At 34.8% G+C, this 19645-nt stretch overlaps 4 protein-coding genes and 1 long non-coding RNA gene across 8 annotated transcripts in view; 1 reads left to right on the forward strand and 4 right to left on the reverse strand.

Annotated features, from left to right (window-relative positions):
* LOC104819473 overlaps window positions 1–2511 on the reverse strand; it is a 4143-nt gene extending 1632 nt beyond the window's left edge. For all 4 annotated transcript variants that reach the window (XM_010549557.2, XM_010549556.1, XM_010549560.1 and 1 more), the window contains exons 1-6: window positions 2340–2511; window positions 1529–1620; window positions 1282–1429; window positions 501–632; window positions 220–372; window positions 3–92 (exon numbers count right to left, since the gene is read on the reverse strand). In XM_010549557.2, the coding sequence (XP_010547859.1) occupies window positions 3–92; window positions 220–372; window positions 501–632; window positions 1282–1429; window positions 1529–1620; window positions 2340–2459 (735 nt within the window). In that variant the 5' untranslated portion in view covers window positions 2460–2511. The remainder of the gene's footprint in view (window positions 1–2; window positions 93–219; window positions 373–500; window positions 633–1281; window positions 1430–1528; window positions 1621–2339) is intronic.
* Window positions 2512–5482: 2971 nt separating this feature from the next.
* LOC104819474 (uncharacterized protein At1g10890) lies at window positions 5483–8548 on the forward strand. Its single transcript, XM_010549563.1, has 4 exons — window positions 5483–5680; window positions 6437–6652; window positions 7740–7959; window positions 8059–8548. The coding sequence occupies exons 1-4, from the start codon at window positions 5547–5549 to the stop codon at window positions 8320–8322; spliced, it is 834 nt and encodes a 277-aa protein (XP_010547865.1). The 5' UTR covers window positions 5483–5546; the 3' UTR covers window positions 8323–8548.
* A 1571-nt stretch (window positions 8549–10119) lies between these two features.
* Window positions 10120–14932, reverse strand: LOC104819475 (ferrochelatase-2, chloroplastic). The gene is made up of 10 exons (XM_010549564.2): window positions 14614–14932; window positions 13803–14112; window positions 13299–13442; window positions 12589–12690; window positions 12213–12316; window positions 12004–12130; window positions 11641–11793; window positions 11248–11348; window positions 10941–11142; window positions 10120–10567 (listed from the first exon to the last, which is right to left on the reverse strand). Exons 1-10 carry the CDS (start codon window positions 14691–14693, stop codon window positions 10343–10345), a joined length of 1548 nt encoding a protein of 515 aa, XP_010547866.1. The 5' UTR covers window positions 14694–14932; the 3' UTR covers window positions 10120–10342.
* A 923-nt stretch (window positions 14933–15855) lies between these two features.
* On the reverse strand, window positions 15856–16611 carry LOC104819476. The gene is made up of 2 exons (XR_772815.1): window positions 16414–16611; window positions 15856–16283 (listed from the first exon to the last, which is right to left on the reverse strand). It is a non-coding gene; the product is annotated as an uncharacterized LOC104819476 (long non-coding RNA).
* Window positions 16612–17006: 395 nt separating this feature from the next.
* LOC104819477 (serine/threonine-protein kinase SRK2J) overlaps window positions 17007–19645 on the reverse strand; it is a 4782-nt gene continuing 2143 nt past the window's right edge. The window contains exons 6-9 of the mRNA XM_010549565.1: window positions 19536–19628; window positions 18233–18337; window positions 17770–17868; window positions 17007–17466 (exon numbers count right to left, since the gene is read on the reverse strand). Of these exons, the coding sequence (XP_010547867.1) occupies window positions 17200–17466; window positions 17770–17868; window positions 18233–18337; window positions 19536–19628 (564 nt within the window). The 3' untranslated portion in view covers window positions 17007–17199. The remainder of the gene's footprint in view (window positions 17467–17769; window positions 17869–18232; window positions 18338–19535; window positions 19629–19645) is intronic.

The raw sequence follows: 19645 nt of genomic DNA on the forward strand, positions 1-19645 counted from the left end.
TCCTGCTGATAACCCTCGCAATTCGTGTCCGCGACATTAATATCAGAGTCATTGATATTCTCGGAAGATACGGAATTTGCAAGAGAATGTCTCTACAAGGAAAAAAACACGGAGAATAACCATTTAATGATGCCGGAAGAAACAAACTAAATAGACAAAAGTCATGAATATGAGACCGTGAAGGGTTTTAACAAGCCAAAGTAGTTTTGTTTCAGCAACCTGTCTACTCTTTGTTGTGGAAACACTGTGTGGAGATTTGTTAGTGACAGACTCCGACAAGCTGCCCTGTGACAGTTCCAGGCTCCTTCGAATGAATCCAACCATGTCAGTGGGCATCGACGCTGTGCGAGTAACAATATCAAAATCCGGAACCTGTCTCCATAAAAAAATTGAGAAGTCAAGCTTTTTTCAGGAAAAAGAAAAACAGAATGGACCGTTCGATATCGAGCAAAACCGTTTGGTTAATAACCGTCGCACCGCCACATTTCCAGAGTTCTTACGTTCAAGCATTTTGATCTTGCTTTCATGGAGAGAAGACGGATGCACATGCACACTTTCCGAGTGTTCTTTTGCTCGACAACATCAGACGGAGAAAAGACGTCAATTCCGCTCAAACCCAGTATCTTGCATACCTAAGAAACGAAAACGGAAATGCATCAAAACTTTGTCATTTATGTTCAAGAACAATAAAAACGAAAAATTAATAAGATTTCATCATGCTCTTTTGGATGGTTGCAAGCACCAAATCCATGAAAAGCTACCGGCAAGACAATGGATATCATGTCTCATCATGGAAAGAGATGCTGGTTTTCAGAGACTGGACCAGGGAAGCTTTCAGAGTCCCACATCGACGATATGTGAGGACAATTGAGGCTATAGACATTCTCCCCCAATAAGTTAGCTTTTAGGTTGAGTTATATCCATGGACTTTGGGGTTCAATTGGACCCCTTATGGGTGGGTTCTATCAATTAGTATTAGAGTCAACCGATGCTCGGATATGCAGACAACGCGGCGGGAGAAGAACGGTCGGGAGAGGAGTACAACGTTGCGTAGCTGCCAGCTAGCTTTTAGGGTGGATTCTATCCATAGGTTTTGGGACGTAATTGGGTCCATTATGGGTGCTTACCAAAAGCACAAAGAAACAAAGAACATGGTTAAGTAGAGAAGATCAAAGAGACGGAGCGAATATCGTTTGAGACGAAAGCACAATAAAACAGGATGGCATTTCTATAAACACTAAACCAACACGAAAAGAGAAATCTAAGGCTCAAAGCTCTCACCTTCAGGAAGGAATCAACGTTGCAGTACGGCGTGTACCTCCCACTGTGTCTCCTCGAAGCAAAGGGATCGTACTTGAATGGCTTCAGATGTCCAAGTTCCGTCCTCCTCGTCAACACCATCTCCCATATCGCCCGCGAAACCTCAAACCTATTCCGAGCAGTAGGAAAGACAGATTTCAGCTTCCTTACCACTTATATGTATAACGATTACATACTGAATGGGCGAGAGATGAGGGAGTAGACGTACAGCAACTCCCCATCAGAGAGCATCTCAGCAATGTTCTGGTGCTCGTTCAGTCTGGTCTGAAGGACTTCGCCGAGCCATATTTTTGTCTGCGTCTGCAATACCCATAACGACATGTACACAAGTCATTCAAAATATCACAGTTTACAACCAAGAAATGACCAAATGCTTGAGTTTATTTATTTAGGTAATCCAATGATGATGAGCTCATAATACCAAACTGCGTGGCCATTTTGGTTATAATAAACTGAATAGCCGAATCAAACTCAAACTAAGATATAATTGTAATCGAACCGAATCCGACATAAAAACTGAACTGAACGATTATGATATTTCTAAACTCGAAAAAACCGAATCTAAATCAAACCAAACCGAATAAAAAAATAACGTAAAAAAACCTGCAATTACTTTGAAAAAAATGAACTTTTAACCGTAAAAAACCGAACCGAAATTAATATAAAACCGAATGGCTTTACAGTTCTCGAATCTAAACTCGAAATGGCTACTCCTAATACCAAGTCTTCATATTTATTCTGAGGTACTCCTATGACCAAAGCTCAAACTCAAGAATTGACGGAGGAAAAACGATAACTGAATTGCACTCTTCGATTATTTTTCTTTTTTCAGGTGTTCGTATGTAAATCTGTAAGAAAACAGTACAAATCCACTACCAAACACAGTACAGTACATAGATTCGTCACCGCATCTCGGGGGAAGAAGAAAGAACAAGAGAGCCCACATGGGTCATACGAGATTTTCAGACGAGTTCCGAGTTGAGAAACGTAAACAAAAAGAGACAAATTAAAGCGAGCACCTGTAAGAAAACTTCATCGAGCTCCCGAAAGGTGGTTTCGGCGGAGGAGGACGGCGAAGACTCGCCGCTCGCAATTTTCCCGGTCGGCGGAGGGGGCGTCTCGGCGTCGAATTGAGGCATTTGGGAGGAAAAAAAAAGATTATTAATATATGAGAACGATAATGGGACGGAGTGGCGTATAGCTTTGACTAAATACGATGTCTGAAAATTAAAAAATAAAAAACAAATTGTTTTTTTTTTTCAATATATTTTTTGTCCGTAGCAGAGATGGTGGATCCTTTTGTACTCTTCTCGTAGAGATGACCCCACGAGGCGCTGAAGAACTTCCACGTTTCCGGTACGTACTCCTCTCAAAAAGCTTCTTGTCTTTTCTTTCAAATGCCTTGCTTTTGTGGTCTCGTTGTCTCCGACTCCCGTTTCCATTTGCCTTTTTAGCTTTTTTTTGGGAAAACATATTAATAATATCAAATTAAAAGAAGGCCTACAACTATTTAAACATATATAAATTGAAAAACTCGCATAGAATGCATTTTTAATCTAATTTCTCCATTAACACACCAGATTTTTGCTGCTTCACGTTTGAAAAACTCGCATAAAATGTATTTTATTATTTTGTGAAAAAATAAGCATATAAATTACCTCAAATTATTCTTTGAGAAAGCGTTTTTCTATAATAGTTTATAACAAACCACAATATCCATATCACAAATTTTTTAAACAAGTATTCTGTAACCGCAACATATCTTTGTGATAAAAGATTTATCTTTTTTTTTAAAAAAATATATGTTTTTCGATAATAGTTTTTTTTAATATGTGATTTAACCAGGGTGAGATTCGGATCTGCGATGGTATTGTTATAATTATTCCTAATAATTCGGTGGATCAACATATAATCAAATTAAGATATATATTATGTACTATTTTAATAAGATCATTTGTGATCTAATTAAGAATTTAGAGACCTAAATAGCATTTCAGAAAAGTATAAGATTTATGTGCTGATACCAATTATGTAATTATCATTTTTTTTATGGGTGAAAATGAAATTAAAGAAAATTTATTTTCTATAAATAGGGTTGTGGTCCGTGGATTGCAAAGCGTTGTGTTTTACAGAAATTCTATAGTGCCCCATATTCTGTAGAGTTATTGTGCTGTCACTTTGTTAATCCAGAAGACTTATTCCCGAAGTTATTCCCGAAATTTTCAGACACTACGAGATCCATCACAAAGATGGACTCAGGTATATCTTCGATCATATCTACAAATATATATGTTCTTATCATTTCAATATTATATGATCCATATTTTAATTCCGCATGAGACATGAATTTTATATGAAACCATTTAAAATTCATCAGGTATATACCGGTTCTTTCAAATTGATTGGTCATTTATTCGGATTTGGTTTAGACATCGGTTCTTCGTTTCGGTTGAAGGTTGTAGTGGTTTGTTATTTTTCCATTTGGGAACATCATTTACGTGTTATCTTTTCCGTTTGAATTAAAAACACTCGTTTTTTCATTTGTTCAGCATTCCTTATTTGTTCTGGTTTCAATTATAGTATGTAATATATCACAAACTCTGTTACTAAAACCATATATTGCAAATAAAGTTTGGAATATGATATAAATGAGGTTCAAAGAAATAAATTTTAAACGAGAAAAACGTGTTTTGAGAACAGTTTATCAGAGGTCATGTCATTGAACACTTCAAATCTCTAATGTTTCTCTTCATTTATAGTCCACCAAGATTCTTTTTTATAAGAAAAATCTCATATAAATACCCTAATTTTATAAAATATACCAAATAAATAACTATATTTTAAATTTTATCTAATTTATACATTAAATATTAAAATATTCTATATTGATATATAAAATGTTGAAATGTTTCAAATAAATATCTTAATTTTATAAAATCGATGATAATTTTCAATCTGTATTCCGATAATAATGTTATATTAGACTTTAATTTGCAACATAAAAAACGAAACTCACGAAATCGATAACAATTTTTAACATCGATCCTGATAATAATATATAAATTAGATGTTAATTCCAATATAAAAAATGAACCGAGATTATAAATTGGTCTCGATTTCTAGATATTCATCATTAGATATTAATTTGGCTTATTTTGTAATATTTAGATATTTATATGAGATTTTTTAAAATTTTTTATTGTTTTCTTAGCCTTTTGTTGCTCAATATAAAAAAGTTTAGATAGTGAGTGAAACTAAAAATAGTCAGTTATATTTATTTGAAAAAAAAATATTATGTACAATTTATTTTTTGTTAAAATCATATTCAACACGACACTCTTCATGAATTTCAAGTGAATTTTACTCAAATGACCCACTAGGGGGTAAAATCACCCAAATAACCTATTTAGGTCACATCTATTTCAGTGTACACCACTGAAAAAAAAGATTATTTCAATTTTAACCCACTTTTCGGTTAGAAAAGTCTGAAATACCCTTTTCGTTTTATTTTTTGTGACCTTATTACAACTAATATATAACTGATATACAACTAAAATAAGACAGATGATTTTTTTGCCACTTTTTTAGAATCAATTGTAACTATATTTAGACTTAATTACAAAGTCGTAATAACGAAGTTGTTTTCGAACGGATAAATATTGTAATTCATTAAGGGTAATTTCGTCTTTTCACAGGAAAAAAAATGTGTTATGTTTTCGGTGGTGTACAGGTGAAATAGATGCGACTCAAGTGTTTTATTTGGGTAAAAAAAACCCCACTAGGGTCGCACCTATTTCAAATGTACATCAGAAAAAACATAATTTTTTTTTTTTTTTGAAAAGACGAAATTACCTTTAATGAATACACGATTTTTATCCGTTCGAAAACAATTTCGTTATTACGACTTCGTAATTGATTCTAAATATAGTTACAATTAATTCTAAAAAAGGTGGTAAAAAAATTATTTGTCTTATTTTAGTGGTATATCAATTATATGTTAGTCGTAATAAAATCGTAAAAAATAAAAAGAAAATGGTATTTCGGACTTTTTTTAACCGAAAAGTGGGTTAAAATTGAATTTTTTTTTTATCGGTGGTGTAAGCGGAAATAGGTGGGACTAGGTTACTTAGTAAAATTCCCGAATTTCAACCCATTGTCATAATGAATTCTATTGACTGAAGTTCTTAATTCCGACTCTCTTCTCCATGATATAGCGACGCGACAAAATGGGTCGGAGCGTTTCGCGTTCGCGCTCTCGGTCTCCGTCGCACCGCCGGCGTTACTCTCGCTCTCCTGTAAGTCACCACCGAAGCAACCGCCGTAGCAGGCGCGATCGTAGCCGTTCACCGTACACGACAAGGTTCTCCTTTTCTCCATTTTCAGACATTTGGCTACTCAGAAACCATTGAATTAGATGGAATCGAGGAGAAACAGATTTCGTTGTAGCTTTGTTTGGATAAATTCTTTCAATTTGTGCCCATTTTGGGTTAATGGAGAACAGATGGTTAGGGGAAAATTAGGGTTTATGGTTTTTACATGTTTAAAACAGATTTTCACGGGGATCTGTGGAAGTGAAAATCTCCTGTTTTTGTTGATGCGCCTCAAATTGTTTAAAGCATCACCGTGCACACAAAAACCCTCTTTCTCTCTGTTGAAGCAGGACTTTGTAAATTAGAGGGAAAACAGACTTCTGTGCAGCTTTGTTTGGTTAAATTCTTCCAATTTGTGCCTTCTTGGGTTTATGGTGATTAGATGATGTGAGAAGCACCAGGGTTTAGGGTTCTTGTTTTGACTTTCTCTGTATCCAGACAGAACCTCGCTCTCTCTGTTTCAGTGCCACAGATTGTCTCAGGCATCGATGTAGCAGAAATCTAAAAGGAAGACTTAGTCTGGATATTTCTTTTTCTTTGTTTGTATTTTTTGTAACTTTGAATAAAAAAGGCATTTCGATAGCCTGCTCTTCAGGTACCCACCTCAATCAATCACCAAAGCAATGCAATTTTCTTTTGCGAATGAAAGGTCATTAGTTGTGGAAGAGTGGGTAATAATCTTGTATTTTTTTTAAGTTGTTTAATTTGTGCTGCTTATATGGCCTAACTTTTTACCGGAAGTGCAGAAGAAGAAGTCGCTCTAGTTCTTCGAATCGTCGTAAGAGTCGGTCTCCGTCTTATAGGCGCCGGAGGACCAGATCTCCTACACCAAAGCGAAACAGAAGACATAAAAGTAGCTTGTCACGTTCTCCTTCACCCAGATCCTGCAGTCCAAATAACGCCGGAGCCGAGCGTATAAGCGTGATTGAGAAACTAAAGAAAGAGGAGGAAGAGAGGAAAAGGTAATTCAACATTTTGCCATTTGATCTCTCTAGTATTTCCGTCTATTTTCCTACTTTTGCATTTGAATCGTGTATCGTATTTGGTTCCATGAAAATATACTGCACGTCATGGAATGAATAAAGTTTAAGTTCCATATAGGGAGGTATATAAACTCTACATAGCCAGTTGCCAAACGTCCATCTCCTTATTGATGAAGGGGGGCAACGGATTTATTACAGCAGAAAGAATATTACTGGACTATCCAAGTTTGTTCAACACATTGGTAGTACTACACTTTCTACTGCTAGAAACGCTATCTCCTTGCATGAAAGCATATATGTTTCTCGTTGTCTGGATATTAGAGAGTTTCTGAAAACAGTTCCTAGCTGGTTAGCAGATTGGCGTGTTCTTGTAGTACAGTTCATTAGCTCAATTCTCACTTTCATCAGCATTAAGTCCATCGTCATTTCGTTTCGAGAATAGACGTGATGTGATGTGGTTTATAATCAGTGTGGAATTCTAAATAATACAATCCTTAAATTCTATTGTTAGCTATTTCTGCCAAACTTCTCTAGGTTGGAATCTTGTTTCATGTGTATTGAATTTTATCGGACTGGAGATGGAAGTTTTTTTCTGTAGAAGTTTCAGCTTCCATGCATTGGCATCGGTGATTTTGCAATAAACGAGTTCTCAATCTGTTATAGCACCCATTGTCACACCGTTCACATGATTCTTACGTCTTTTATTCCGTAAATTTTTTAAATTTCACCATTTAAGGTTTGAAGGAAACGTTAGATGCCAATTTCAGTTCTCCATGTCCGACCTTGTTTTTAGTTTTACTTCATATATATTTCAGCACGTAATCACATTTGCAACATAATGCTTAATTCATGGTTGAGACCATCACTAATCCTGATGTGGTAGGATTTTCACTCTGCATATTGATTTCATTTAGTTTTTGAAAAATCGTTACCATGGCCAAATTCCTTGTTTCTTCATGTATTCATCATGCATTTAAAGAACTGGGAGGTTCATTCATATTCTTTGAGCATGGAAAGTTTCTTCCGCCTAATACTTTTTTCCGGTTGTCCTTTATGTTTAAGTAAGAATTCAGCATGAGGCGGAGCTCAGGCAACTAGAAGAAGAGACTGCAAGGCGAGTCGAGGAAGCGGTGAGGAAAAACGTGGAGGAAAGGTTGAATTCCGAGGAAGTGAAAGCCGAAATAGACAAGCGGATCAAAGAAGCTCATGCCAAGATGTTTGCTGAGGTGGAAAGACAGCTAGAGAAAGAAAAGGAAGCTGCTCTCAACGAAGCTAGGCGGAAGGAAGTAAGTCTCTTTCACTTCCCTCATGTCTGGTCTTTAAACGACTGTTTGTACCCTTTTTTTTTCCGGAAAAACTGTGTTGTGATGTCGGAAAATGAGCAGGAGCAAGCTCGGAGAGAAAGGGAAGAACTGGACAAGATGCTGGAAGAGAACAAGAGGAGGGTGGAAGAAGCTCAGAGGAGAGAAGCATTGGAGCAGCAACGCAAAGAAGAGGAACGGTTTCGGGAACTGGAGTTAATCCAGAGACAGAAAGAGGAGGCGGCTCGAAGAAAGAAGATCGAGGAAGAAGAAGAGCTTATGAATTCTATCAATCTTCCGAATGGCACTAAATCTCGATCCAAAGGGCCCTTCGGCTTAGGTTTGTAGCAGGTCTTTGCGATCTGGGTTTTATCGGGTTTCGGTTGTTTTGTTGGAAAACGAAACCAGAGGAACCGAGTTGGAGTTTGAGTTTGAAATCCTTTTTGTTTAGGTTCTATCCATTTGTCGGATACAACGCGGAAGTACTTAAACTTGTGCCTTGGACTTTTGAAGTTTTTACGTCGATTCTTTCACCTCGGGATGTTTACAAGAGCATTTAGTCACTTTGCTTGTATATTCGGATTTTATAATTAAAATAAAATACAGAATAGATAAGTTAAATTTTGCAGAAACAGAATACAAATTAAATATTATAAGCCTGACGTAAAATACAAATTTCAAGTTTAAAAATTTTAAATTAACAATTTTTTTTTAAAATTTAGATTCTATCGTAATAATCTGAATCTTTGTTTTTGATAAAATTAGTGATAAGCATAAAATAAAAGAAGTTTAGATGATACGAGACAAGTGACAGCCAATGGATAAATCAATTAATTATTTATGATTTAGGTTTTCTTATTTTTAATTAATAGCTATAATTAATTAATATCACATATATTGCTATCGAAAACAATAATTAATAAAAAGGACAATCCTAAAAAACTTTCAATTATCTTACTTGCAAACAAAAATTATATTTAAAATTCATTATAAAAAATCATCTCCTATTAACTTTATACAAAAAAAAAATCATCAATTATATAAGTATTTAAAAATAATCTTTCAATTTAAATTTGTTACAAAAAATCATCACCTATTAATTTTTATAAAAAAATTCATCATCTATCTAAATTATTAAAAAAAATATTTTGTTAAAAACTTATTATAAAAATCTATAAAATTTAAATAGAAAAACCTATATAAATTATAAAATTCTAAAAATTAAAATAAAATAAAATATTTTTAAAATTTACCATATTGAAATATTTAAATTTTATATAAATATTTATAAACATCAATCTTTATATAATAAATTTGTATACAAATGTTATACTTAAATTGAATATATTTTATTGATTCTAAATATTATATTTAAGTTTTATCATATATTAATATTGTATACAAATTTATCATAATAAATTTAAAATATAATATTTTTGAGTAATTTGGATAGATCATGATTTTTCATTAAAATTAATAGTTGAAGATTTTAATAATAAATTTAAAATGAAAGATTGGTTTAAACAATTTATATAGTTGATGAGTTTGGGGTTTGGAGTGCGGCTTTATAGAGCTTTGGACGGGTTCGGGACGGGTTTCGAGTTTTTTTATTTAATTAAAAAAATTAATAATAATAATAATAACAATAAGGTTAAACTTAAACACAAAGCTTTTTTATATAACCTAATTTTTCAATATCTCTGCAGAGATGTAAAATGTAAAATGGGTAGTATCGAACGGATTTTGAGTGTTTTGGACCTAAATTTTTTCAATTCGGGCGAGTAAATGAAATGACATGACCTGTATATGAAAACCAAAACTGAACCGGCCCAATTGAAACCGAAACCAAACTGTAATTTCATCGGTTCTTCCTAATTGGCACTAATAGAACAAGATTCCAAACTGAACCCGAATCGAAAATGAACGAACCGAAACGAATTAACTTCCCAATCTAATTCGGTATAACCAGACTCCAACCGACAAAAACAGAACTGAAAAACCAAACAAAACATCCCAACCTAGAGATCCTAAAGCTAGAGGCAGTCCATATGCTTAGGGAAGAACAAAAGTAATATACTAACTGCAACTTGATTGAGCATACGATCAAGAAGAAAGATTTCACCAAAGTATTCAACATACGCGGTATTAAAAAGCAACAGCCTCAAATGCTATAACAAGTCTCGATCTAAAATGGGTATTACATAGAATTTAAGTTCTCGATCTGTACTATACTGAAAGAGACGACGGAAACGTTTCGGTTTTTTCTCGGTCTACATATAACACATTTTTTGTTTTCATAGACGAAAGCAAGAAACGGATATAGGAAAGCGCGGTTAAAAGACTTTGAATCGGGTTTTGGTTTGATATCTCACTGGGACAAAGGCAAGATACCCCACTGATGAAGAAACCCTTGTCCAGTGGTGACTTCAAGCACCAAAAGCACGAGCACTGCTAACATTGCCGCTCTTCCGTTCCATGTTTCCGCGCTTTTGGTCCATCCCCATTCCCACATTGTGACCGGCGGTGGCAGTTCCCTCCTCTGTGAATCATAAGTCGCCAGCAGTTCTTTCACACTCCCAAGCGGAACCAATGACTGGAAAGAAAAAACCCAACAGTTAGATACAAAAAGCATGGGTGAGATTTCAATTAAAACACTTCACATGATTGAAAACGTATGAGCCAAATCATTTTCTGCCACATTCTAGGATGTATTTTGTTAATTTATCTACTTGGGCATCATACACACACATCAATGTCAACAAAAAATTGAGCCCTTCATTGGAAGTTTCAGATTTTCAATCTGACTAGTTGTAATCTCTGTCCTGTTCAAAACAGAGTTTGAATCTCTAGCCAAACAAAACACGGCATGAGAAGATAAGATCGGCTCTGTTTTAGGCCGAAACAGGACAGAAGAAGTAAAGGGATGATATCTCCCTTTGTCAAGCATGAACACAAATGAATTGTACCTGTCGAGCTTCGAGATTTGAGACTGCCATAGCTCCAACATATGGAAGACCCTCAATAACCGCATCTGCCAAGTCAGAAATGAACACGGGTTCTGTTCCTAATGCAGGAACTCGTCCCCAGTTCTTGATTCCAGACTCCAAAGCAAGCTCTTTGTACTCCACATCTATCTCCTCCAGAGTTTCGATATGTTCGCTAACAAAGCTGTTCTTGTTAAAAAAAACCAAGTTACAATTCTAGAAAAATTCCAGTCTCAACAAAAAAAAAATAGTGGCTTGGCCGAGTCTCGTGCATAAAAGATGTTGATACCTAATGGGAACAGCCAAAAGACTTTTCACGCCCTTCTTTCCAAGGTCGGCGATGGTCTCATCAGTATATGGTTTCAACCATTCCACAGGTCCAACTCTGCTCTGTAAGAGTATCCAATATCTCCTTTAGTAATGACATGTAAACAACGAATTATAGGAAGAAAAACGGATGAAAACTGTTAACGATTGATTTCTACAAGTCCAAAGATGATGATCAATAAAAGACATCAAATTAAACTAACACAGACATTTGCAAATATTTTTTACAGAAATATTACAGTCTACCCCGAAAAGAAGGTTATTATCTTGGCGTTTTCAATTATTTTCTGGTGAGATATATAGTTAATTATCTTAGCTCTTAAACAAGTAAAAGAAGTGGAAAAATGGAAATAACCTGATAAGCAAGTGTGTATGAATTAGTAATATTTCTGTTCTCTAGTTCTTCCATGATTAAATCAACACATTCTTCCATCTCTGCCTTGTAAGGATCGCCGGCTTCTTCAACATATGCAAGTGGCACACCATGTGCACTGAAAAATATTACGACCTGTAACATATATATATGTATATTACGGTTTAAACCAGGTCAAGAGAGTTCAACAGTAGCAAAACCAAACAAAACTAATCGAACAGTCTAGGCAGACAAGAAAAGAAAACGCGATGGAAGAGATAAATTGGTTATAAATAATATAGTGCGAAGACAAGAAATCAAGAGAAAATAAATTGATCGGAAAGTTAGATGGAAGAGATCATTTACCTCACTTGGGGAATCAAATTTTTCTAACTCTTTCTGAATCAAGTTTGCCATTGCCTTTATGTATCCCTCTCGCTGATACCATGATGGTATAACAGTATGCTGCATGTTCACTAGGTACTCGTCCTCCCTATGTAAATAGCAAGTCCATTAGCAGACAGGCAAACAACATATGGATTTTACGTACCGGTAAGTGTAAAATGTGCAACTACCTGAATATACTCTCCAAGAGTCGGAGACTTGACCCACTAGTTGATATTGAAAACTGCGGATAAAGTGGTAGAACCACAAGTTTTGTGATTCCATCTCTTTTTATCTGTACAAAGAAATAGATCCCAAATACGTATAAGAGTCACAGGATATAAAGAACAGGGAGAGACAAAAGTGACTACAGAAAATGCCACAACACATGAAAATATAGGAATAGTTCTACGTGAAGAAATCAGTTGTAACTAATAAATAATGATTGCAAGAAAAAAGTATTGTTAAAGCGCAAACGAGGGATTTAACTTGACGAATTCAAGCGTTAACAGTAGAGCAACAAAATATTAACTCAAGGTATCTTAGGACATTATCCAAGTACAGTACCTGTTCAATAGCTTCCTCAGTGAATGGATGCCAATACCGCATACCAACATACACCTTTGCAGGGACATTCTTTGCCCAGAGGGATTTCCTTAGTTCTTCAGCCTGGTAAAGGTAGTATATCGGATAAAACCAAAACATAATAAAGAATAACAGAAGGGATTTCCCAGAATAAGGATAAGAACTAACAGTATGTGCAGCAAAAGAAAGAAGCTAATCTAATATAATAGACGTAAGAAACTAGCTATTCATGTGGGAGAATTTTATGCATATCTAAATGATGTGAAAAATTTGTCCATTTTTCACCAAAAATCTCAACAATCGACGACTTTGAAGCAGGAGGGTTAAGTGTGAAGACACTTGTTTACAAAGTAGGACAGAAAAATTAAAACACCTGTAGGCATTAGGCATCCCCTTTTGATCTGTGCAAGATTACTTGACTGGCCATTCTAATGCGAACACATAAACCATAAAATGCACACGGTAGACGAAAAGGCTAGCTCTGTCCTTTGTTTTTTGATTCAGTAATATCCTCATTACAAGATCAAAGTTCCAGAGATTGAAAGGATCTTCTAGGAAACTAGGAAGAAAATCCACTTAGCATATGTAATATGAGCTGAAGATGGATATTAGATTAAAATCCATCTGAAAAAAAAAACGAGAAAAGGTGATCTACTTAACAAATGTTGCAATACAAGCAAATAAAGAATTACCTGAGCATCTGTTATGCGACGAAGCGGAGAACCACCACCAATCGATGCATACCCTTCCTTGCTTTTAGGTGCCCTTGCAACTGATATAAATTGTGCCAAAGGCTTCTGAAGAAAGCGAAACAGCCGTGGCAACCGTATAATGTCCTGCCAATTGTACAAGAAACACATGTAGGCATTATGAACAAACCAGTGAAGATGAAATGATACCCTAAAAAACGCAATCCCTTTTATACACCAAGTTGCAAGCAGCAAACAGAACAATCTATAAAAAAAGTTAGTAAAAAAAGTTTTTGCTTCTGTCTACAAGCTGTTGTTTTAAACATAATGACTAGTCTTGTTCAACATGATAGTAAAATATTATTGTTTTTGAATGAAAATCAGTTACATATACATGAACAAAATTTTCTTGATTTACAAACCAAACATAACTAAGTACTTTAGCATAACCCTACCATGAAATCAAGGAACTAAAATGGGCATAAACACTAGATGCAGAGAATATACCGGATCAGCAAAGAGGTTAAACAAAAACGGTTGCACATCATCCAGAGTCTCTGGACCTCCAAGATTCAATAACAGAACTCCTATTTTCTCATCACTGATTAGAGGCGGAGAAGACATGTCTGAAGGAGAGGCCACCAATGCTCTCAACGGCAACAGAGTCCTGCCAAGGAGGCAGTTGGAGCCCAAGGGCTCAGTCTCCAACCATCCCCGAGAATACCCTTCCGGTGAAGTTGAAGTAATACACATCCCAAATGGTAATCTTGAATAAGGCAGCAATCTCTGAGAACTGTGTCTGGCTCGTGGCAATAGTCTGTATCAGCAAATCCCATTTGAGCAAACATCTAGAACCACTGGTTACCCCTCAATTATGCAGCAATATGGCTCAAAACCTCAACAATTTTGCGGTACACATAACACATTCAATGAGTTCTATGGCAAAACATCTAATAATTGTTATATCATGCAACAGCAATGATGTTTCGCGGCTCTTTGAATGGAGTAGATCATTCCAGTCATCAATATTTACTTCTTCGTTTTGTCGAAAACTTGATTTTAGTCATCAATTCTATTTCGGGAAGGCTCGTTTACTTATAAACTTCAGCAAATTTGGAAATATGTGACTCAAGACTTCTCATTTCAGTTTAAAAAAAAAAATTAAAACCACGATTAGCTTCGACCTGGCAAACTGTAGAAATTTTATAATAAAGCTAAGATTTTGATAATTGTCCGTTTGATTCGCACTTTCATTACAAAACTGCACAAGTAAAAGAAAAAGAAGAACATTAAATCAAATAGCGCACAGGAAACTTACAGAGGAGGACGAAACGTGGAGGAGTATGGGGAGGAAGAAGAACAAGGAGAAGGAGATGAATTCATCGATGGGCAATTCATGACGAAACCCTAAAACCCCAATCGGATTTTTAGAAAGAAGATTGAAAAGTAGGAGAATGGGAATGGGGTCTCATGGAGATTTTTTTTCCTCCTCTTTTATGGGAGAGAGACGAACTACGTATACATTTACTTCCCCCTTTTCATATATATATATTTTTTTGACAATTTCTTGTAAAATTTCTGTAGATGGGCTGAGAGACTGAGAGGAGAGGCAGGCAGATGAGCGCTTGACCTGAGGACGGAGAACCACACGTGGCGTTTTAGCTCGATAATCACCAAACCCTTTTTCCTTATTTTTTATCTGCTACTAGGGGTTGGACGAAAGTGTTTGGATTCGAGACGGGAATAGATCGGTTCGATTCTTTCGATTTTATAAAAATAGGTATCAATCGGTTTTTATATTGTATTCGTTTCGGTTCAGTTTCGGTATCGGTTCGGTTCGGTTTCGGATTTTATTAAAAAAAATGATAGATTTTCTTTAAAATTATTCGGTTTTTCAGGATTTTTAAAGTTCGGTTCGATTCGGTTCCCAAAAAATTCGGTTTTCTAAAAATAGTATCGTTCGGAAATTAAGAATGGTTTCGGATCGGGAAAAATATTATTTTTTCGGTTCAGTTCGATCCGGTTTCGAGTAAGCGAACTGAAATGTCCAGCCCTATATGCTACTGCTAGCCCTGTTATTTCGATTTTATTTTAAATAAAGTTTTTTAAAGTTATCAAAATGAATGATATATCATATTATTTTGTTAAAATTTGATATAAAAATTATATCATATAATTTTTTTAGAACTGCAAATTTGAATAAAATAAAAAAATATTCAGAAAATAAGCATTTGTTTATAAAAATATAAATGCCCAGCAAAAATTCAACCGAAGCTAATTTAAATCCAACCTAAAACTAAATAGATATAGATTTTAAAACAAACAAAAACTCTAAATTTGAAATTAACAAGGGCCAAATCCGAATCGAACTCCAAAATGTGTATCCCTAAAATCTTATACTAGAGTCAAGTTTCTCACTATTTAATAAATTAAGAGATTAATAAAAAAAATATATACTAGACTTCGAGTTTCTCACGATCTAATAATTTTATTAGACATTAATAAAAAGGATCTAAGGATAAATGTAATTAATAAAAATTAAAAGAAGTGTGTTCAGAAATTAAATAGGAAATTTTTCAATTTTTATTTGAATAATTTATATCCAGAAAAATATTACATAATCATGTCATTTAGATGTTGTAAATAAAGGTTCCCTCACATTCGCTACGAGTCTTACTTCAATTATTCGATGTCGTACAAACAAGAAACAAAGAACAAAAGATGAAAAAGAAACAAGGAAGTTCTTACGAATTCAGTCAACAAGCGAGACTCGTGCCTAAATTTCAGTCGGACGACACCGACAATATACTAAGAACCACCGTTTGCATGCAACGAACTCCAACGATCTCGACAAACCCAAAGTTCGACGATTCAACTCCGACAAAAGAAGTCGAAAGAGAGAATGACAAATACAAATCGTGATTCAATCCCGATGGCCAGACTTCGCCGCCTCCGATGACCTCTATCTCCTCCTCTTCGTCTCCTGCTCTGAAAAAGTGCCGCACACGTCCAAGAATAGATGAAAGGGATGGATTGTTTAGAACAAACCAAAACCTCCTGAAGAAATAGAAACTACTATTTACCTCCCTCGATCACGAATAGTGACCAACCCAATTACCTCACAACGAAAAAACAGGTTGCCTCCTTTCTCCACCATGAACAATCACTGCTTTCTCGCAGTCCTCCTGCCTGAGTGTTACTCACCGAACCATTCGAGAACCAACTCCTTTCTGAGTCGACTCCTGCTCAATCTTGTCGCTAGTATTGTGACCTCTTAAGGTTTTTCACTCCGAAACAATGACTGAGCATCCGAATCTCCGTTGACAGCCAGGTAATGATCCATGCGTCTTCCCTTAATAGATATTTAGCTTGTTTTTTTATTAAAATTTTAATATTTTATTACATTTTTAATATATTTAAATTTTATTTTTTAGTCATGTATTTGACTATTGAGATGACTTGCTTGACTCGTGATTTAAGGTGAGTCGGGTCGATTCAAATAATTTTTTACTCGCTAAAAAATCGAACGGGATGTGCGGAGCTAAAAAAAAATAGATCGAATGAGTCGAGCCAATCCATTTTACACCCCCAATTGAATGACCATAATATCTATATACAACTCTAGCAATAATATTAGCCATAATATTACTGGGAAAACAAGTCTCATTCCCTATATATTTTATCATAATTAATGTATAAATATTATACAACTATCCACAAAACACAACTTTAAAAATCCAAATTACGATACAAAAGCAAACATTTAATTCAAATATCCTGGGTTGAAGCATAACACAAACGCCTATATAATACAACGGCCATCATCACAATCGCAATGCAGTCATGCATGATTAGATAATTTCATATCTTATACTCGATACATCTCATGACTACGCTTCCTTTTCTACACATCTTCCGGATTGTATTCTTCATCATTGGCGTCCAAATATTCCTCCTCTTCTTCCTCCTCCTCATCTTCTCCTCCGGCGTGGCCAGAAGGCTTTGGGACAGTTCTTGCCTCTCCGACAATCTTCATGATCTCCTCCACACTTTGAGGAGAAAAGCTCTGATTGTTCCTCTGATAATACACTGCTTGAGCCGACTCTGTCAGCTCCCGTGGCAAGTTCTTTAGGAACCATGGGTGGTTTTTTACTTCTCTGAGTGTGATTCTCTGTAACAAATGACAAAGTTATCGGAAAATATGGATCACGAACATTAATCTTATCAGGAATATAATTTCATTATAGATTACTCTAAGCCTCAAACTAATCTTGGAGACGGAAGCAAACCATATAAATACTCCCTCCCCGATTTGATACTTGAACTCAGGACGGAATAGATTTACACCCATCTCACCGGTTCAACTACCCAAATTGGATAGATTACTCTACCTTTTCATATTTACCTCATATTTCTCGGTAAAGGTATAATGAAACTTTTTTGCGACGTATATAGGAAGAATACATATAATCACCTTGAGTGGGTTGGCGACAAATATACGAGTGAGTATGTTTCTACAGTCCTGAGATATGTGAACGTGCGTAGGGATTTTGTACTTGACGGCCATTATCTTCTGCAACAATGGCACGGGTGATTGCGTTATTACAAGGGAGAATTCCATTAAAAAACCCACATTAATACATCCTAAACTTTCAAATATAATTATCAAAAAAAATCGTAATTGATTGACGCATGACCGTTAAAATCTTTAACACGCCATCGGATTCCGTCATCGAATGCAATGTACCTAAAGAGAAGCATGATATATAGCTATTTTTTCAAGTCAATTACTGATCATGTGTTGATGCGGTATAATTTTCGAATTGTGATTTATATTTAAAAATATAATATATTTGGTGTAGAATAATGTTACAATATATATGGAAACTCTCAATAATCAATGTTACACGTAAAAATGAGAACGTAGTATAATTTACCTGAACGGTTTTTCTGAAATTGCGAGGGTCTTTTGGATCATCGAAGGGATAGGCTCCCACCAGCATGACGTAGAGTGCAACTCCACATGACCACACGTCGGCTGACTGGCAAAAAAATATAAAATAATATCTTAATTACAAAATAATATATATATATATATATATATGTGATACCTACCTATATATTTTATATTTTTTGTATGACTCATAGAAATGTTTTTAAGATATTTTTTTTCGTGGAACGTGAATAAATTAGGCAAGTTTATCTTTCAATTGATGTATCCTATAACAAATATTAAGATGACACGAAATTACAGAATAACTTTGGTCAAATCCATTTGACAATGACAATCTAACTGAAACTATACATTCTACAGAATAACAAATATTTATATTATTTAAGCTTATTTTGACCCGAACCCATTCATGCATGAGGCATGACTGGCAAAGAATTTTTTTAAAAAAAAAATTGTTGAGTCGGGAACTGTATCATTTGAACATAATATTATAAAAATTATTATCGTTTTGAATTAAAACAATATTATATATATATATATATATTTCATAGAAATAATAAATTAAATTTATAGGGTACATGCACCATATCTCCCAAAATAAATCCCCCTCGCTACGTACCAATTAAAAAAACCCTAACAAGTAGCCACTTAAAAAAAGGAAAAATCTTTGTCGCTTTCAGACGAGAGACATGATAAGGCCGTGATTTATGTAAGGACAAATAAATTAAAAAAAACATTTATAATTAATAGTTCTCTTCTGTTCCCATCTAGTTAATTATCCTATAGTTTAGTTTCCAAAAAAATAGTATTAATATATTCCTTCATGTATTTATAAATTTTCACAAACGTGTCATTATTAACCCACCACCCTCATGGAATTTGTCGTCTACTTCTCCTTTTCCCACTTTTTCTTGTTTTATTTTTATAGGCGCTATTGAAAGTGGAATACCTACTTCGGCGCGCACATGCATCGCAGAATGTAAAATCATCTAAATTCATTTATATGTATATGTGTGTATATATATATGTTATGGATTATAAAATTTGGGGAAAATTGTAATTACTTAGCCAGAAGAGTGTTCATATACACTATTGACGTAGTTAAAACAAGGATGATACACGTATTTTTCTTTCAGTTGAAAAATGTATTTTGGAATTTCTTAGAAAAAATATTTCCATATGCAACCAATTCTTGCATTTACTTTTAAATTATTACAAGCACGCATATATATATATATATATATATAGCATGCATATGTATACATATTATGACAAAAGAAGGTTACCTTGCCATCATATTCTCGGTGACACAAAACCTCCGGTGCTATGTACGCCGGAGTTCCGACAGTTGATTTCGGACTTGAATGCAGCACAGAAGACTGTATATATATATATA

Source organism: Tarenaya hassleriana, unplaced genomic scaffold, assembly GCF_000463585.1.
Source record: "Tarenaya hassleriana unplaced genomic scaffold, ASM46358v1 Cleome3, whole genome shotgun sequence".
Lineage (NCBI taxonomy): Eukaryota > Viridiplantae > Streptophyta > Magnoliopsida > Brassicales > Cleomaceae > Tarenaya > Tarenaya hassleriana.